Source organism: Aethalodelphis obliquidens, unplaced genomic scaffold (genome assembly GCF_003676395.1).
Source record: "Aethalodelphis obliquidens isolate GAN/ISIS:26980383/991018 unplaced genomic scaffold, ASM367639v1 scaffold9, whole genome shotgun sequence".
Lineage (NCBI taxonomy): Eukaryota > Metazoa > Chordata > Mammalia > Artiodactyla > Delphinidae > Aethalodelphis > Aethalodelphis obliquidens.
Window position 1 is genome coordinate 8954863 of NW_020837953.1, and position 17675 is coordinate 8972537.

Consider the following 17675-nt stretch of genomic DNA (forward strand, 5'->3'; position numbering starts at 1 on the left):
TCAAACATACTAGACTGTCACGTGAAAGGAAAAAGACAGCCATTTCCACTTAACCAGCTAATGAAAAGATACATAAAGTATAACAACGCTAAACAAACCAGATTATGTCTGTTTTCAGGAGGAATGAGACCATCTCAAATATTTTACCCAATCAGGAGAGAACACATCAAGAGAATTCACGAAAATGAAGCTGTTAGAGCCAAAAGAAGAATATGAGTGCACACCACGCAGGTAGCAATCACCTAGACAGCCAACAGGGTGAGTGCAGCAAGGGAGGGAGCAGAAAGTGAGGCTGACCGGGAAAGCAACGACAGCTGTGGTCAGGCCCATGGTTAGATGCTTTACACATTTTATCTTAATAATACTCAAAATAACTGCAAAATATTACTCCCATGTCCAACGTCAGTTTTTCAGATAAAGAATCTGAGGCGCAGAGGAGATAAATCAATTACCTAAGGGCTACGGCTAGTTAGTGGCTGAACCTAGTTTGTTTTAATCTGAAGCCTGAACTTTTTTTTTTTAATCTTTGAATTTTATTTTATTTATTTTTTTATACAGCAGGTTCTTATTGTCACCCATTTTATACACATCAGTGTATACATGTCAATCCCAATCGCCTAATTCATCACACCACCACCACCACCCCCCGCTGCTTTCCCCCCCTTGGTGTCCATACATTTGTTCTCTACATCTGTGTCTCAATTTCTGACCTGCAAACCGGTTCATCTGTGCCATTTTTCTAGGTTCTACATATATGCGTTAATATATGATATTTGTTTTTCTCTTTCTGACTTACTTCACTCTGTATGACAGTCTCTAGATCCATCCACGTTAAAGTCTGAACTTTTGGTACCACTACCTAAAATGGTTTCTCCAAGAACTACAGGGCTACACTTCCCTCCGTGTTATTTTAAGCACTTGCTCTCCATATCGATATCTATCTCTCTCTACCTCTATCTATTACTGTTAGCATTCCCAGTAACTTCAGTGTTCTTCCACCACATCATCTTGGCAAAACTCCTACCTTAGTTAAACCCTACTTCATGCCCCACCTCCAAAATCTGAATATTGAAAAAGACTGTGCTCGAGTCTCACTCTTAATATCTGCCTCAAAATTTCAAAAGGTCATTCAACTGTACTGGCAATCCTACTATATTTCTCAATGAATTCACTCCAAAGACTACTATTTCATAATTCTCACTCCCCAAACTTTAACTGCCATCTTCTTGTTCCTCTCATTTGATCAATTCATCTAAGTTTTCACTGGGCACCATAGCTATTCTTCCTACCAAAATCTAACAACCTGCTTGCCCTTGCATCAGTGTACTCTGCCTTCCATTCTGCTCCAAACTAAAGCCAGCATCTGGGGACTTTCCTGGTGGTCCAGTGGCTAAGACTCCACGCTCCCAATGCAGGGGGCCTGGGTTCGATCCCTGGTCAGGGAACTAGATCCTGCATGCACGTCGCAACTAAGAAGTTCATGTGCCACACAAAGATCCAGCGTGCCGCAACTAAGACCCTTTGTAGCCAAAATACATAAATAGTTTTTAAAAACCCAATGACAAAAATTTCTCCTTTAAAAAAAAAAGAAAAGAATAAATTCAACAATATAAAATTTTTTTAAAAATTACTGCGTACCAAATCATGCCATAAATAAAGTAAAAACAGACTAACAGCCAACTGGGGAAAAATTACATGCATCCTATAAACATAAAGGAATCCTATAAATTAGAAAAAAGCCAGCAACCCTAAAGAAAAACTAAAGGCCATGAACAGACAATTCACAGAAATGACTCTTCGAAAAAAAGAAAAAGGCTCAAGCCTCACCTCAGAATAAGAGAAGTGCAAAATAAAACAATGATGTACATTTTTTCATAATCAATGTTAGCATAATCATAATGTAGACATTGATTTATTAAAACTTGTAATATAAATTTATTGGGGGTTGGGAAAGGAGGTAATTTGTATAGATATATGTAGGAGAGCCAAATTCTTATTTACCATACCAGCAGAATCACAAGATAACATCTAAAACTGATAAATCTTTTTTTTTTAATTCGAGTATAGTTGCTTTACAGTTTTGTTAGTTTCTGCTGTACAACGAAGTGAATCAGCTATATGTATACATATATTCCCTCCCTCTTGGACCTCCCTCCCACGCCCCCCTCCCCGGCCATCCCACGCATCTAGGTCATCACAGAGCACCAAGCTGACAGCTCCCTGTGCTATACAGCAGGTTCCCACTAGCTATCTATTTTACACATGGTAGTGTATTTATGTCAATCCTAATCTCCCAATTCGTCCCACCCTCCCCGTCCCCTCATGTCCACGTATCTGTTCTCTAAGTCTGCGTCTCTATTCCTGCCCTGGAAATAGGTCCGTCTGTACCATTTTTCTAGATTCCACATGTATGCTTTAATATACGATATTTGTTTTTCTCTTTCTGACTTACTTCACTCTGTATGACAGACTGAAACCACAATTATAAGCATTTTATTTAGAGATATGGAGAAGAAATAGCTATATGAGTACAGAATAGTTTCTTCTGGGTAGCAGGTCTTACAGATTGTTCATTTTATAAGCTTTCTAAAATGATTTAATTTTGTAAACTATGTTCACAAATTACTTTTACTGAAAAAAAGTTATAAAAGTGACAATTAACCTACCTTAACTGCCATGAAGAGCTCTTCTTTAAGTTGTGCAGTTTGCTCACGTGAGAGCTATAAACAAACAAAAAGCCGAAAGTGAAATGTTAGACCTCCATCAAAGCTCCACCAAGACGAGGGAGAGAGAAAGTTTGCATTTAGCGATCACATACCTGCAGGGCTAGAATAGAGGTTATGCTCACTGCCATTGTTTGCATCTTGGGGTTTTCATGCTTACAGAGCCATCTCATAACAAATTTGGCAGCATCGAACCTAAAAAACAGTATTTTTCTCACAATAAAGTTTGTGAAACTACATGAGAAGTGAAGAAATCAGTTAGCCTCCCCAACAACTCTTGTTTAACAAAAATAGTCTTGGACTTGTAAAGCCTCCGCCATGAAAGCAAAGAGCATTTGGCAAAAAGAAGAGAAAATCAGAAGAGGAAAAGGAGAGCATGCAAAAAAGAATGTGAGTGGGAACTGCACAGCAGTCCAGTGGTTAGGACTATGCGTTTTCACTGCCAAGAGCCCAGGTTCGATCCCTTGTCAGGAACTAAGATCCCACAAGCCACGAGGCATGGCGATAAAAAAAAGAATGTGAGCAAAATGCACAAGATTCAAAGATTGACAGACCTAAAAAAGACTTATTTTTAGCAGTGTCAACTATGATGGGTCCGAAAAAGGAAATAAGTTCCCAAGAGGTAGTAATTTATAATCTGAATCGCAGACAGTGCTAAAATGCCACAGCAAACAAATCACTTAGCTAGACAGAATTCATGGCCCTTTATTCACGGCTTTTACTCAGCTCCAACAGATGACTGCTATACAGGAATGAAGGCTAGTTGAAAAAGAGCTTCCAACTTGTCAAAAGAAAGTGAAAATACAGATTTTTTTTTTTTTAATGAGGAAGACCACCTTCCCTACTGTACTTTTAAAAGTCAACTCTCATGTTAAGTACACACTTTAATTAGATTTGAGAATGGCTTAGCCTACAACCTTGCATGCATAAATCATGGGCTTTGTTCATATCAGGCTGTGGCTAATTTTCCTGTTGGCAGCAACTATTATTAATGTTTTGGAACTCATGAATCTGAGAGATTACAATGGCCTCAAGAGGAACCCCTCTGGAGTCTACAATGATGTTTTGTGTGTGTTTTTTTTTTTAAAAAAAAAAAAAGCATTATCAATAAAATAATAACAAAAAGAATGGTTAATATTTAGAACAGGCTGCACCCTTATGCTAGGCACTGTGATAAGTACCTTACAAACATCATACCTAATCCTCATAAGAGTCACTATTTTAAAAATGAGGAAACTTACGCACAAAGATAATGAAAGGGCTAGGACTTGATTCGATGTTTTACTCTCTGGCGCCCATGTTCTTACCACCCACTGCCCTAAACTGGAATCACACTTTGGGAGACAACACTTGCAAGTATAGTACTTCCGAACACCTCTGTGGAAAAATCTCAACAGAACATTTTCCCCAAACACTTTATCCCAGCCTTAATCAGACCCTTGCTAGGCTAACCACCAAAAGCCAACAATGCTCAGAGTAACACTGGTCAACACCCCAAAATCAGATAATCCAATTTTATACTTGCCTGTCAAATGGAACATCCACAAGAATCCTGGAATTGGTTAAGGAGAGAAGGCAATTCTTCTGTAACTTAACGGAATAAAGAAAAGTAATTCTGAGCAAATGTATACTCATTCTAAATAAAGGTTCTAATTAAACATTTGGAAGGTGCTACTAATAAGCTTTTCTTATTGAGAGCTCGTTGTGTACCTGGTCCTCTCCAAGTTCTTCATTTAATCTTACTATTAAACTCTGTAACATTCACCTTTGCCTAAAGAACAATCTTTCCCTTTTTTGGCAAAGAGGCAGTCTCCCTTCTCCCTGAACCCTAGAAGGATCTATATGGAGAGCTGTCTGCCTGTGTGTCAGTCCAAATCAATTACCGGAAGTCTGGCCCATCTACTGAATGATAAATGCCTTTACCAGATCTCATAACTAATTCTGTGATAGAGCTTCTACTTTCTACCTATGATTGGTAGGGATTGAACTATGCCTTTAAAGATAGGAAAGAAAGAGAAAAGGCCTTCTAGGAAAGCTTTAGGAATAGAAAAATATAACATCTCTTTGAAAGGCCATGAGTAGGTCAGTGACATGCACTGCCATGACAGCAGTGTATGAGGCAGGGATAGCAAAACTGAAATGCCAACAGGAACTAGGCAGTAACGTAAACAAGTGAAGAAAGCAGAGTACGAAACAATAGGGCAGTGGTAGGAATTATGGCAAACTGGAGAATTCATACCCTTCTATAGGGGCAGTTGTTACTCAGCTCCAACTGAAGACTGCCATGCAGGAATTAAGAATGAATTGAGAAGGATCATCCAACTTTTCAAGAGAAAGTGGAAATACAGATTTTTTTTTAAACATGGAAAGACACCTTCCTTGTATTTTTAATAAATCGATTCCCATTTTAAGTACACACTTCAATTAGATTTGACAAATTTATAAAGATGTGTAACAATACCACCCACCACCACCACAAGCAACATAAAAAATATTTCCATCACCCCAAAGAGTTCCACTGTGCCCCCTTCCACTCAATCCCAACCCTGAAAATTCCAGCCCCAGAAAATTATACTGTCGTTACAGATTAGCCTTTACTAAGATTTCACATAAGTAAAATCATATGGTATCTACTCTTTTGCGTCTGGCTTATTTTGCTCAGCACATAATGTTTTTGAGATTCATCCATGTTGTATATGTATCAGTACTTCATTCCTTTGTATCACCAAGTAGTATTTCCTTATATGAATGTATCACAATTTGTTTATCTACTCACCTGCCGCTGGACATTAAGTTTTCAGTTTGGGGGGGATTATGAATAAAGATATTATGAGCATTTGTGTATAAGTCGTTATATGGTTATATGATTTCATTTCTCTAGGAGTAAAATGAGTACGTAGCATGAAAGAGGACTTTCACGTCTAACTTTCAAAGGAATTACCAGGCTGTCGAACTGGTGGTTTTACCATTTTATCTTAACATCAATATATGAGAATTTCAGTTTCTCTACACTCTTGTCAACACTTGGTATTGTCAGTTTTTTATTTCAATCAATCTAGGGGGTGTGTAGTGGTACCTAGGTGTGCAGTGGTATCCAAATGTGCTTTTAATTTGCATTTCCCTGATGGCTAAAGATACTGAGCATCTTTTCATGTGCTCATTTACCATCTGCCTATCTTCTTTGGTGAAGTATCTGTTCAAATCTTTTGCCTTCTTAAAAAATTGGTTTGTTTGTCTTGTGTCACAAGGCAAACAGTTCTTCACATTCTGGATAAAAGTCCTCTGTCATATACATAAAATAAACATTTTCCCCAGCCCTGGATTACCTTTTCATTTTTTAATGTCTGTGTGTGTTTGAGCAGAAGCTTCTAACTTTGATGAATTCCAATTTGTTATTTTTCTTTTATGATGTATGCTTTTTGTATCCTAAGAAAACTTTGCTTACTCTGACATCACATTTTCTTCTAGAAGTTTTATGGTTTTAGCTTTTATATCATTTAGACCTTTAATTTAGCTTTTATCTTTAGGTCTATGATTCAATTCAGTTTAATTTCACACATGATGTTAAGCCTATAGGATGTGCTAAAGTGTTAATAGTAGATGTTTCTGGGTAACTGGTTTCTGATCAATTTAAAAATTTTAAACCCTATTACTTATTTATATTTCTTATTTTTTCTATAACAAACATGAATTCCTTACCTATTTCTCTCTCCCTACCTTCCTCCCTCTTTCTCTCTCTCTCAGGATGAAAAATCAGAACTAAATAAAAAATATTTTTCATATATTTGTCCTCAAGTAAGAAGCAGTCAAATATTCAAACCAAATTACCTGCTGGTAATGGGGGAAATTTTTCAGAGCCTTGAAAAGTAGACAGGTAACCTCTGACAACAGACGAACAGGCATCCCCCTGGCCAGGTCCTGGCGTGTTAAGTTGAGGGCACAAGCACTGGCTGTGAACTGCACTGGCAAATCCAATGGATGATTCCTCATTCCTATAGCCACAAGCTGAAGATGAACTTGGTTTTAGTGGCATGTGACAACATTAGCATTCTTTACACAGTCTTATTTTTGTGTTAGTTGTCAAAAATATTTGCTTATGGGGACAAAAAGTAACAGATTTTCCCCTTCCTCGGCATTTATTTTTTAGGACACCAGCAATACCTTTCAATCCAAATGTAGCCATTAACTAGCTGTGTGACTTTAGGTAACTCACTTCCTTTCTCTGGACCTCTGTTTCATCATCTGTGACTTCACAGTCATTTATTGAGCCTCAATCCACCCAAGACATTATGATAAGCACTACAGGGGACACAACATCAATCACTTACACCCTACTCCTGAGCACAAAGCCTTATGAAAGAAATAAGGTATGTTAACAAATAACATTGTAAGGGAGGTCAAAACACGAAGCTGAAAAAAAGCACCGAAAAAGAGGTGTAAATAAAGTGCTGCCTAAGGTGGTTATGCAGGGAACAATCATTTCTGGTATGGAAGTCAAAGGCTTCATTCAGAGAACGCATTTAGGCAGGGTCTCAGATGGGATCTGGATAGGAGATGGAGGTAGGGGTGGAATGGAGAGGAATTACTAGGGAAGGGAAATGTGATAAGAAAAAACATAAAGTGGACAAAAAGGTGGGATGAGTCCACCAAGAGAAGGGGAAGAAATCTGAATTTGAAATAATCTGAAAAGTGGTAAAACCTAATATTAGGGAGTTCCCTGGTGGCCCAGTGGTTAGGATTTGGCGCTTTCACTGCTGTGACCGGGTTCAATCCCTGGTCGGGGATCTTGGATCCCACAAGCCATGCAACACAGCCACAAACAACAAAAAAACCCCTAACATTAGAAAGGCAACTAGAAGAGAGACTGCGTAAGACCTAGAAACAAATGTAAAATGAAGGTGTTATACTAAGCTTAGACCATACCTGCTCTAACATGCAGGGACAACGTGGTCTGCTTTGTCTATCGAATAGGGATAATCATCCTTACCCACCTCAGAGACCAGTCTGCTGATACATGCATGAACCATGATTTTATGAACTGTTAAAGAGACCAGAGCCCCTTACTTTGACACCTACATGAACTCAGACCTGGGATACACTTCTCCTATGGAAAATGTCTTTTTTCTATATTGCTAAACTGCTCTTAGGATTTCACTGGATTGCCATCATCGACAATATAAACATGTATGAAGTAAAATAAACATGATTTTCAAAATCAAAAATCACACAGTCTTAGATATGAAAAGGACTTTTAGAACATCTAATTCAACCTCCTCCTTACAGATGGGAAACAAAGATGCACAGTTTTTTCCTTTATACAGTACCATTTTTAAGTTATGAATAAATCTAATCTCCCATGGTACAGAAATAGCCCTAGTTTTATGGAACTACAAAAAATTACAAATGATAAAAACAAGGTGCCTTTAAGACTCTTCATTTTTATGTTACATTTAATTTTAAATAATTGCAGTTTTCCTTCCCAAACCACTTAGAACTTCCAATTACATTTAAAATAAATTCATTCTTCCGTAAACCAAAGCAAAGTTGGCCCGATCGATACTGGTAATTTTACTTTATTCACAAAATAACTTTAAACGGTAGACTTGGTTACCTTCAATTATTGTTATTTTGTTCTGTTCTTATTGGGGATACTGTGTTTTCTTTCAGAAAACCATATTTTAGATTTTAAAGAGTAAAAAAATAAAACAATGTTTAGGCAAAGTGAATTCATGTTTAAAGATTAAGTCCTGCTTTAGACAAAATAGTGCAATGCTTCTAGAATCCCCTGCTCAGACCAAATTCAAAAATTTGAATGATTCTAATTGATTCAGAAGCTCAAAACAAGAGATGTTCTAGCAGTTTAAGCCTAACACCATTCTCCTCTATCTGTGAGGGCACTTTGCCTCACGATAGAATAAGGCATATAAGTTAACCGTATTCATCGTGTCTGATGAACAACTTTAATTGAACCAAATAATAAGTAGTAATAAAAACTACATTTCTGAGGTGCAGTTACCTTTAAAATAGCAGGCATGGCTACTTGCGTTGCAAATGTCTCTGCGAAGAGCTTGTAGAGAGCTTCCTTCATAAAACATGACCTATTCCTGTATCGGCTCAGTGCTTCTGAAATCTGACTCATATTGGCTCCTCCGGCAACCTGGAAAACAAGGATGTTACCAATAGGTTTCACCATTCACCTTCAAGCACAGGCTTTTAGAGCATGTCCAGTGTTTGAAACAACAGATTTTCACTTAAATGTTTTAAGAGCTTTACGATCTTGATCTCATTCAATCATAATTCTAGTAGGTAAAAGTTCTTCTCAACCTCATTTCTACGTGGTGGGTCCAGAGAGGTGATGTACATTGTTAAATGTAACAAACCAGTTAAGTGGTGGGGCCAGATTCAAATACCATCTCCCTACAACTATTTTACAGTTGAGACCGCAATTGAATACTAGCTAGCATGGAAATTCTTAAACAACCAATAAATAACCATGAATGCCCGTCTTCTAAGTACTCATATAGAATGAATTAGACAATAAAAGACAGGGAAAAGACCACGTAAAATAACTAAGATGAAAAAGGAGTTAACCAGTTATATAATTAATTAATATTAATATAATTCTTCCTTGCTACCACTGAAGTAATAATTTCAGAAAGTCTATATATAGACTTTGGGTCTGGAGGATAATGGTATCCTCCTGATCCAAACCATCAAATCAACAAAGAATGTAGATAAAACTAGATATTACGCAGTTTTCAGCATTCCTGGGTGGTGAAGAAAAGAAGAAAATAAAGGGGTAAAATTCAGGATCCTACAAAATGAAAAGAAGAAAAACAACCTCTTCTCCACTCCACCATGACCAGTAGTCACATCACCCATTGAAGAAACATCACATCATTAAATTGACAGAAGAGTGCTTTTGAATTAGGAACCCTGTCAATTAAATGCCAATAAATAAAAAGATTCAAACCAATTCCATAAAAAGCTACTGTAAGAAATTTTTTAAAAAGCAAATCTACACATTTCAGCTGAGAAAAACTCTTCCCATAAACCAACAACAAATCAGAAGAAAATTGTAACACAGCACTTTAAACTGAATTAAATCTTCTTAATCAGCATGTTAGGATGTGAAAAAATACCTTCAACAGAAAGATGAAACAAGGGATGATTCAACTCAGGAAAAAGACAAAATCATATCAAACAAAAATTAAGTTACAAAGTACCCAAGGAAGAGTAGAGTTGAATAAATATTTAGTAAGGAGAAGAAATGCAAGAAATAAACAAGAGAAAGAAATTTTAAGAAAGAAGAAGTAAAAAGGAATCTAAGATTGAGTGCTTATATAGAAAAAAATAAAGAAGATCCAACACACATATACTTGAAGTTCCTGGGGAAGAAATGAACTAATATTTAAAACTACTACCAAGAAAAATTTTCCAGAAATAAAAAAAAGACCTAAATCAATACACTGAAATAATCTACCAGCTACCTGGGAAAACTGACCCAGATCAAGTCTGAGACATAGCACAATATAAGGATTAAATTTAAAGATAAAGAAAAAAATCTTCAGGGCCTTCACATAAAAAGATCAAACTTAGAGAATTAGACTGTCATCAGACTTAACAAGCAACACACAAAGCAATGTAACAGTGGACAAGCATTTTCAAGAAATAAGGAAAAAAAAAGTAAACAAAGGAGTTTATATCCATGCTTGCAACTTCTAGAGGAAGTATGGACAGTAAATTGTGGTTCAATTCCATAAATTTCAGCTCTTACCACAATAACCGCTGTCCATGCCCCAACCTACCCCCCAGCCACCAGCACGTGCTCCTAGAGCTCCCTGCACTTAGCTTGTGAGAGCCCATGTGGGAAAACGGACCTTGCCCTCCAAATATCAGGGATCCGTGCTCTGATCACTGCTTGCTGCTTCTGATAACAGGTACAAAGAGGTGAGCAGCCACTGTTGTTGCACCCCCACCCCACCAACTGTTCAAAGCCCCTCTCCCACAGCTAAAGTGACTTCCAGGGGATTTAAAGGGCTGCCCCTTCATTGTTTTCTTTTTCCCCTTTTAAGAGACATTAATGCCTATGACATTCAAAACAACTGCATATACAAAGGAAATTCCGAAGTGACTGCACATGCCCAGGAAAAGGCTCAAAAAAGACCTAAAAAGACCTTAAAGTTTATACTTCAGGCTGATCCTCAACACAGACCCAAAATACAAAAACAGTAACAAAAGCATCAAAACCCAGGAAAGGAAAAAAACCTGATTTCCAGAGTTTCCATATTACTAGTTTCAAATGTCCAGTTTTCAACAAAAACAAATCATAAAGCATATTAAAAAACAGGAAAGCATAGTCCATTCAATAGGAAAAAGAAGAAAAATCAAAAGACACAGTCCCTGGGGCTTCCCTGGTGGTGCAGTGGTTAAGAAACCGCCTGCCAATGCAGGGGACACGGGTTTGAGCCCTGGTCCGGGAAGATCCCACGTGCCGCGGAGCAACTAAGCCCATGCGCCACAACTACTGAGCCTGTGCTCTAGAGCCCACGAGCCACAACTACTGAGCCCACGTGCCACAACTATTGAAGCCCGCACACCTAGAGCCCGTGCTCCGCAACAAGAGAAGCCACCTCAATGAGAAGCCCATGCACCGCAATGAAGAGTAGCCCCCGCTCGCCACAACTAGAGAAAGCCCACGCGCAGCAACAAAGACCCAATGCAGCCAAAATTTTTTTTAAATTAATAGTTTTTAAAAATCTTACAATAAAAAAATCAACTCAAAATGGATCAAAGACTTAAATTTATGACCTAAAACTATAAAACTCTTACAAGGAAACATGGGGCAAAATCTTCACAATATTATACTTGGCAGTGATTTCTTGGATATGACACCAAAGGAACAAGCAACAAAAGAAATGCAGACAAACCGAACTTCATGAAAAAAGACAACCCAGAGAATGGGAGAAAATATTTGAAAATCATATATCATAAGGAATTAATATCCAGACTACATAAAGAACTCCTATAACTCAACAACAACAACAACAAAAAACCCCAAGCAACCTGATTTAAAAGTTGGCAAAGGACTTCATCAGACGTTTCTTCAAAGACATACCAATGGTCAATAAGCTCCTTATAAAAGATGCCCAATATCACTGATCAGTATAGAAATGCAAATCAAAACTTCAAGGGATTTCTCTGGCGGCCCAGTGGTTAAGACTCCGTGCTTCCAATGCAAGAAGTGTCGGTTCGATCCCTGGTCAGGGAATTAAAATGCCACAGGCCGCACAGTACAGCCAAAAAAATAAATTAAATAAAAATTAAAAGGGTTATCCCTGTAAAAAGAAAAAAAACTTCAATGAGATACCACCTCACATCCATTAGTATGGCTACTACTAAAAAATTTAAAAACAGGGATTTCCCTGGTGGCGCAGTGGTTAAGAATCCACCTGCCAATGCAGGGGACATGGGTTTGATCCCTGGTCTCAGAAGATCCCACGAGCCATGGAGCAACTAAGTCCGTGCGCCAAAACTACTGAGCCTGTGCTCTAGAGCCCACGAGCCACAACTACTGAAGCCCATGTGCCCTAGAGCCCGCATGCCACAACTACTGAGCCCACACACCACAACTACTGAGCCCATACACCACAACTACTGAAGCCCACACACTCTAGGGACCACGTGCCACAATTACTGAGCCCGCGTGCTGCAAATACTGAAGCCCACACGTCTAGAGCCTGTGCTCCACAACAAGAGAAGCCACCGCAATGAGAAGCCTGTGCACCGCAACAAAGAGTAGCCCCCCGCTTGCCACAAATAGAGAGAAAGCCTGTGTGCAGCAACAAAGACCCAACCCAGCCAAAAATAAATTTAAAAAAAAATTTTTAAAGTCTCTGCTGCTATTTACAATAGCCAGGACATGGAAGCAACCTAAGTGTCCATCGACAGATGAATGGATAAAGAAGATGTGGCACATATATACAATGCAATATTACTCATCCATAAAAAGAAACAATAAAATTGAGTTATTTGTAGTGAGGTAGATGGACCAAACTCTGTCATACTGAGTGAGGTAAGTCAGAAAGAGAAAAACAAATACCGTATGCTAACACATATATATGGAATCTTAAAAAAAAAAAAAAAAGGTTCTGGAGAACCTAGGGGCAGGAGGAATAAAGACACAGATGTAGAGAATGGACCTGAGGACATGGGGAGGGGGAAGGGTACGCTGGGATGAAGTGAGAGAGTGGCATGGACATATATAGACTACCAAATGTAAAACAGCTAGCTAGTGGGAAGCAGCCGCATAGCACAGGGAGATCAGCTCGGTGCTCTGTGTCCACCTAGAAGGGTGGGATAGGGAGGGTGGGAGGGAGACGCAAGAGGGAGGGAATATGGGGATATATGTATACATATAGCTGATTCACTTTGTTATACAGAAGAAACTCACACATCATTGTAAAGCAATTATACTCCAATAAAGATGTTAAAAAATTTTTTAATGTCTCTGCTAACCTTTAAGAAATAAAAAATTTAAAATTAAAAAACAGAAAATAATATATGTTGGCAAGTATGTGAAGAAAACGGAAGATTTGTGCACTGTTAGTGGGAATGTAAAATTGTACAGCTGCTGTATGTATGGCAGTTCCTCAAAAAATTAATAGAATTACCATAAGATCTAGCAATTCCACTTCAGGATATATACCAAAAGAATTAAAAGCAGGGTCTTGGGAGTTCCCTGGTGGCCTAGTGGTTAGGATTCCGGGCTTTCACTGCTGTGGCCCAGGTTCAATCCCTGGAACTGAGATCCCTCAAACTGTGTGGCACAGCAAAAAAAAAAAAAAAAAAAGGCAGGGTCTCAAAGAGATATTTGTATACCCATGCTTGTAACAACATTATTCACAATTACCAACACAGCCAAAACACGGAAGCAACCCAAGTGTTCATCGACGATAAACAGACAAGCAAAATGTGGTAAACACATAATGGATGTTATTCAACCTGAAAAAGGCAGTATGCCACAACACGGATGAACCCTGAGGACGCTATGCAAAGTGAAATGAGCCAGTCACAAAAAAACAAGTACTGTATGATTCCACTTACATGAGGTAGTTAGAATAGTCAAATTCATAGGACAAAAGTAGAATGGGAGTTGTCAGGGTCCAGGGAGAAGGAGTCATGGGAGTTAGTGTTTAATGGGTATAGAATTTCAGCCTTACAAGATGAAAAGAGCTATGAAGATGAATGGTGGTGACGGTTGAACAAAACTATGAATGTATGTAAAACCACTGAACTATACACTTAAAAAAGATTAAAATGATAAATTTTATGTTATATGTATTTTACCATCCCCTCCCAAAAAACGGGAACATGAACTGACACAGGATGATTTCCAAGACATACTGCTTAGTAAAAAAAGCAAAGTGTAGAGTACATATACTATGCTACCTATTGTGTAAGAAGAGGAAATTTTAAAACCTAAATATATGTGCTTAGTACTTTGACTATACTCTCAGTCAAGAGGGAAAAGAAAGAACTGCAAACATATCTTCAACTTTTTTTAGTAGGTTTGTGTTTCAAAGTAGTATAGGTGTGGGACTTCCCTGGTGGCGCAGTGTTTAAGACTCTGCGCTCCAATGCAGGGGGCCCGGGTTCAATCCCTGGCCAGGGAACTAGATCCCACATGCATGCCGCAACTAAGAGTTCGCATGCCACAACTAAGGAGCCCTCCTGCTGCAACTAAGACCCGGCGCAACCGAATAAATAAATAAATAATGTAGGAGAAAAAAACAAGTAGTATAGGTGTAGCAACTCTGAAACTATTTTATATGTGTTGTAGGATTAAGCAAATGTGCTGACGCTTTTGAGAGCCAAAGTTCTCACTGTGGGAAAGAGAGATACAAATACAGAATGTGGAAGGGCAAAGAACAGTGTAAGGATGGTCATTTGGAAGTATCACTTTTAAACTTACTTCATCTATTTCTTGGCTCTGTTTGCTGAAAGGGCTTAAAAACACATCTAGTACTCAAATATTGGTTTCCTCCTAAAAGGAACCAGGGCTTCTGGGAGAAATGTCTAATTCCAAGGCCAAAACAGAGAAGTATAAGAAGCCTAGAACATCTTAGTTTGGCAGAAAGTAAAGAAGTACTCAAAATAATAACAACAACAAAAATGGGGGCATGTAAAAACTGACACGGGAGCTCTCATTGGCCAACCTGTGACAAATTGAGCATCACAATAATTAAGAAGAGTAATGAACTATAAATCATTGAAAACATCAGGAATCAATGAGTCCACATTAAGGATACGTTAGACTTGCTAAATGTAGAAAGGAGAGATGGAGTTGGAAAATCACCACTTTGCAACCACTGCAGTAAAGATTGGTTCAGGTAAGAAACATCAATGGATGCTGTATCTAGATCAGAAAGTTTGATGAGGACCAGGATATTGGCATAGTCTTCTAATATCTTATATATTGCTTATTAGTTTCAAGAGGAATAGTATTACCTATGTAGTGTAGAAACAATACAACAGTACATAGATAATATTTTATCTGCACCTGGCTATTTTACCTAGTACCTGAACAATACTTTGACCAAGTGATGAAAAGTAACTTCACTAACGAGGGGCACTGTGTGCTTCATGTTGTAATATACTTGAGAAGGACACAACATCCCTTACGTGGTATTCCGGGCAGAGATGGGAGAACCTGAATATAATTATGAGGAAGCATCAGACTAACCCAAAATGAGGAGTATTCTTCAAAAAAGCCAACGAAACAATTCTGGTCTGTATTCTTCAAAAATATCAATGTAACAAAGGACAGGAAGGACTAAGGAACTCTTCTAGTTTAAATTATAAAGAAATATGACAACTGAATGCAAAAATAATCCTGAACTAAAAGGAAAAATATTTTATAAAGGGCATTACTGGGATAATATATATAGTAGATTATATAAAAGTATTGCATCAATGCTAAATTTCCTGAAATTTGATAGCTGCACCGTGGTCATCCTTGAGACTATCCTTGCTCTCGGAAGAGTCCAAGAGACTATCCTTGCTCTAGGATATACAAACTAAAGTATGTTAAGGGGCAGAGGGGCATGATGTATGCAACCTACCCTCAAGAAAAAAACTCTGTGCGTGTGTGTGTGCACGTGTGTGTACACGTGCATGTAGAGATAAAATATGAAAAAACAAATTTGGAAAAATGTTTAAAGTTAGTGATCTGCAAAGTTAAAAATTATTTAAAAATAATTTTTCAAGTACTATACATAGATCAACTTGCCCAACGACCTACACATTCTTAAGCATCTAAACGCTGGATATATTCTAAAATTTTTTAAAGTTTTGTGATCATCCAGATGTCAGAGCTGAAAGAGAAACAAAGGATAAGCCATAGTAAGGCTAAGCGGAAGACCAGATAGATGCTGCATCACCCTCTCTCTCTAGGGCTTCCTATAGATGTCATTACAAAACAATCCTCAAAAGGGATTCTTGCTACGCCCCACCAGTGGATCAACAAGGATTTCTTAGCAAATGAAAATGTTACATGGCTTTTAATACTAATGGCGGGTGCCCTTTCCACCCATTTTAAAGCAATTAAGTACACGTTGCCCACTCTAATACTGGGTGCAGGAAATAACACATACTTGTTCTGTTAGGTTTTCACTAACACTTAATTTTATCCATTTTAATTTAAGCAAACTTTTGATTAACCCAAACAAAAATACTTAGTATATTTTGCATCTGATTCTAGCAATACATATTTCTCTTAAATATAAGATTTTCTGAAACACACCTTTTAAACTTACCATACCTTACACTCCATGTAAGTCTAGATTAAGAGCTTTAGAGTTTCTTAGTACTAGGAAGATTATGGTCTCTCCTCTCCATCCCCACAATACCCAACACTGTATATAAGGCATAATTTAAAATTTTCAAAATAAACTAAACTTACATGTATACCAGATAAAGTTTACTGAAAGAAGACTTCTCTCATTTTCTTTTGGTGTACCCACTTTGACAGTATCTTAACTACATGCATAATCTGCCTATAGAATATTCTAGCACTTGTCCAATATTACTGTATATATCAGGAGTTGATATGTTAAAATCTATTTTTTTAAATCACTGTGGTCTTTTGATCATTGTGACACTAAATGCCATTAATCTGAAACTGGCCTAGGTGTTCATTCGTGGTAAACATCTCTACTATACACATTTAATTTGAAAGTTCAAATTATCTATTTGTAGCCTAATGATGTAACTGATGGCTTCCACCTTCATTAACAAGCCAGAAAATTAAAAGGACTTTAAAATACAACATTTGCTATTTTCAAATCAAAAGAATAAAACTGTGAAAACAACTAATGACTGTAAATCACTTTTCTCTCTCACCCTAGGAAAAATTACATACGGTATAATTATTTTTTTAAAGGGGTTCTTTGAAAGTGGTGGTTCTGAACCTCGGCTGCACACTAGAACTACGTGCAAGCTTTCAAAATCCTGATGCCCAGAACAAGTCCCAGACCAATGAAATCAGAATCTCTGGGGAATGGGACACAAGCATCCGTGTATTTTAAAGCTTCCAAAGTGTTTATAATGTACAACTGAGGTAGAAAGCCACTGTTTTAAAAGAGAAATATTCTAGGACATAAATATTTAAATATATACTGCTTTAAAAACAGCACCATGAGAGGCTATAAACATATTCCAGCAGTGTTCAATGCTTTTTTCTTAAGACTCTTTTAAAAATTGCTTTTTGTCATACCTTCACCAAAAATGGTGTTAGGCATATTGATCACCTGCCTTATTCATTATATTTAGCTGTTACTAGAGGTGAAAACACTAGTTTTAGAGTCACAAAGACCAGGATACAAGTCTCAGCTCTATCATTTAATACTTCTATGACTGTGGATAAGTAGCTTAACTTCCCTGAACTTCCAT

At 37.7% G+C, this 17675-nt stretch overlaps 1 protein-coding gene across 1 annotated transcript in view; it reads right to left on the reverse strand.

Moving 5' to 3' along the window:
- The window catches only part of ZYG11A (zyg-11 family member A, cell cycle regulator), a 58597-nt gene that overhangs the window by 12966 nt on the left and 27956 nt on the right, over positions 1 to 17675 (reverse strand). The window contains exons 4-8 of the mRNA XM_027108515.1: positions 8740 to 8880; positions 6552 to 6728; positions 4249 to 4313; positions 2819 to 2918; positions 2667 to 2720 (exon numbers count right to left, since the gene is read on the reverse strand). Coding sequence (XP_026964316.1) covers positions 2667 to 2720; positions 2819 to 2918; positions 4249 to 4313; positions 6552 to 6728; positions 8740 to 8880 — 537 coding nt within the window. The remainder of the gene's footprint in view (positions 1 to 2666; positions 2721 to 2818; positions 2919 to 4248; positions 4314 to 6551; positions 6729 to 8739; positions 8881 to 17675) is intronic.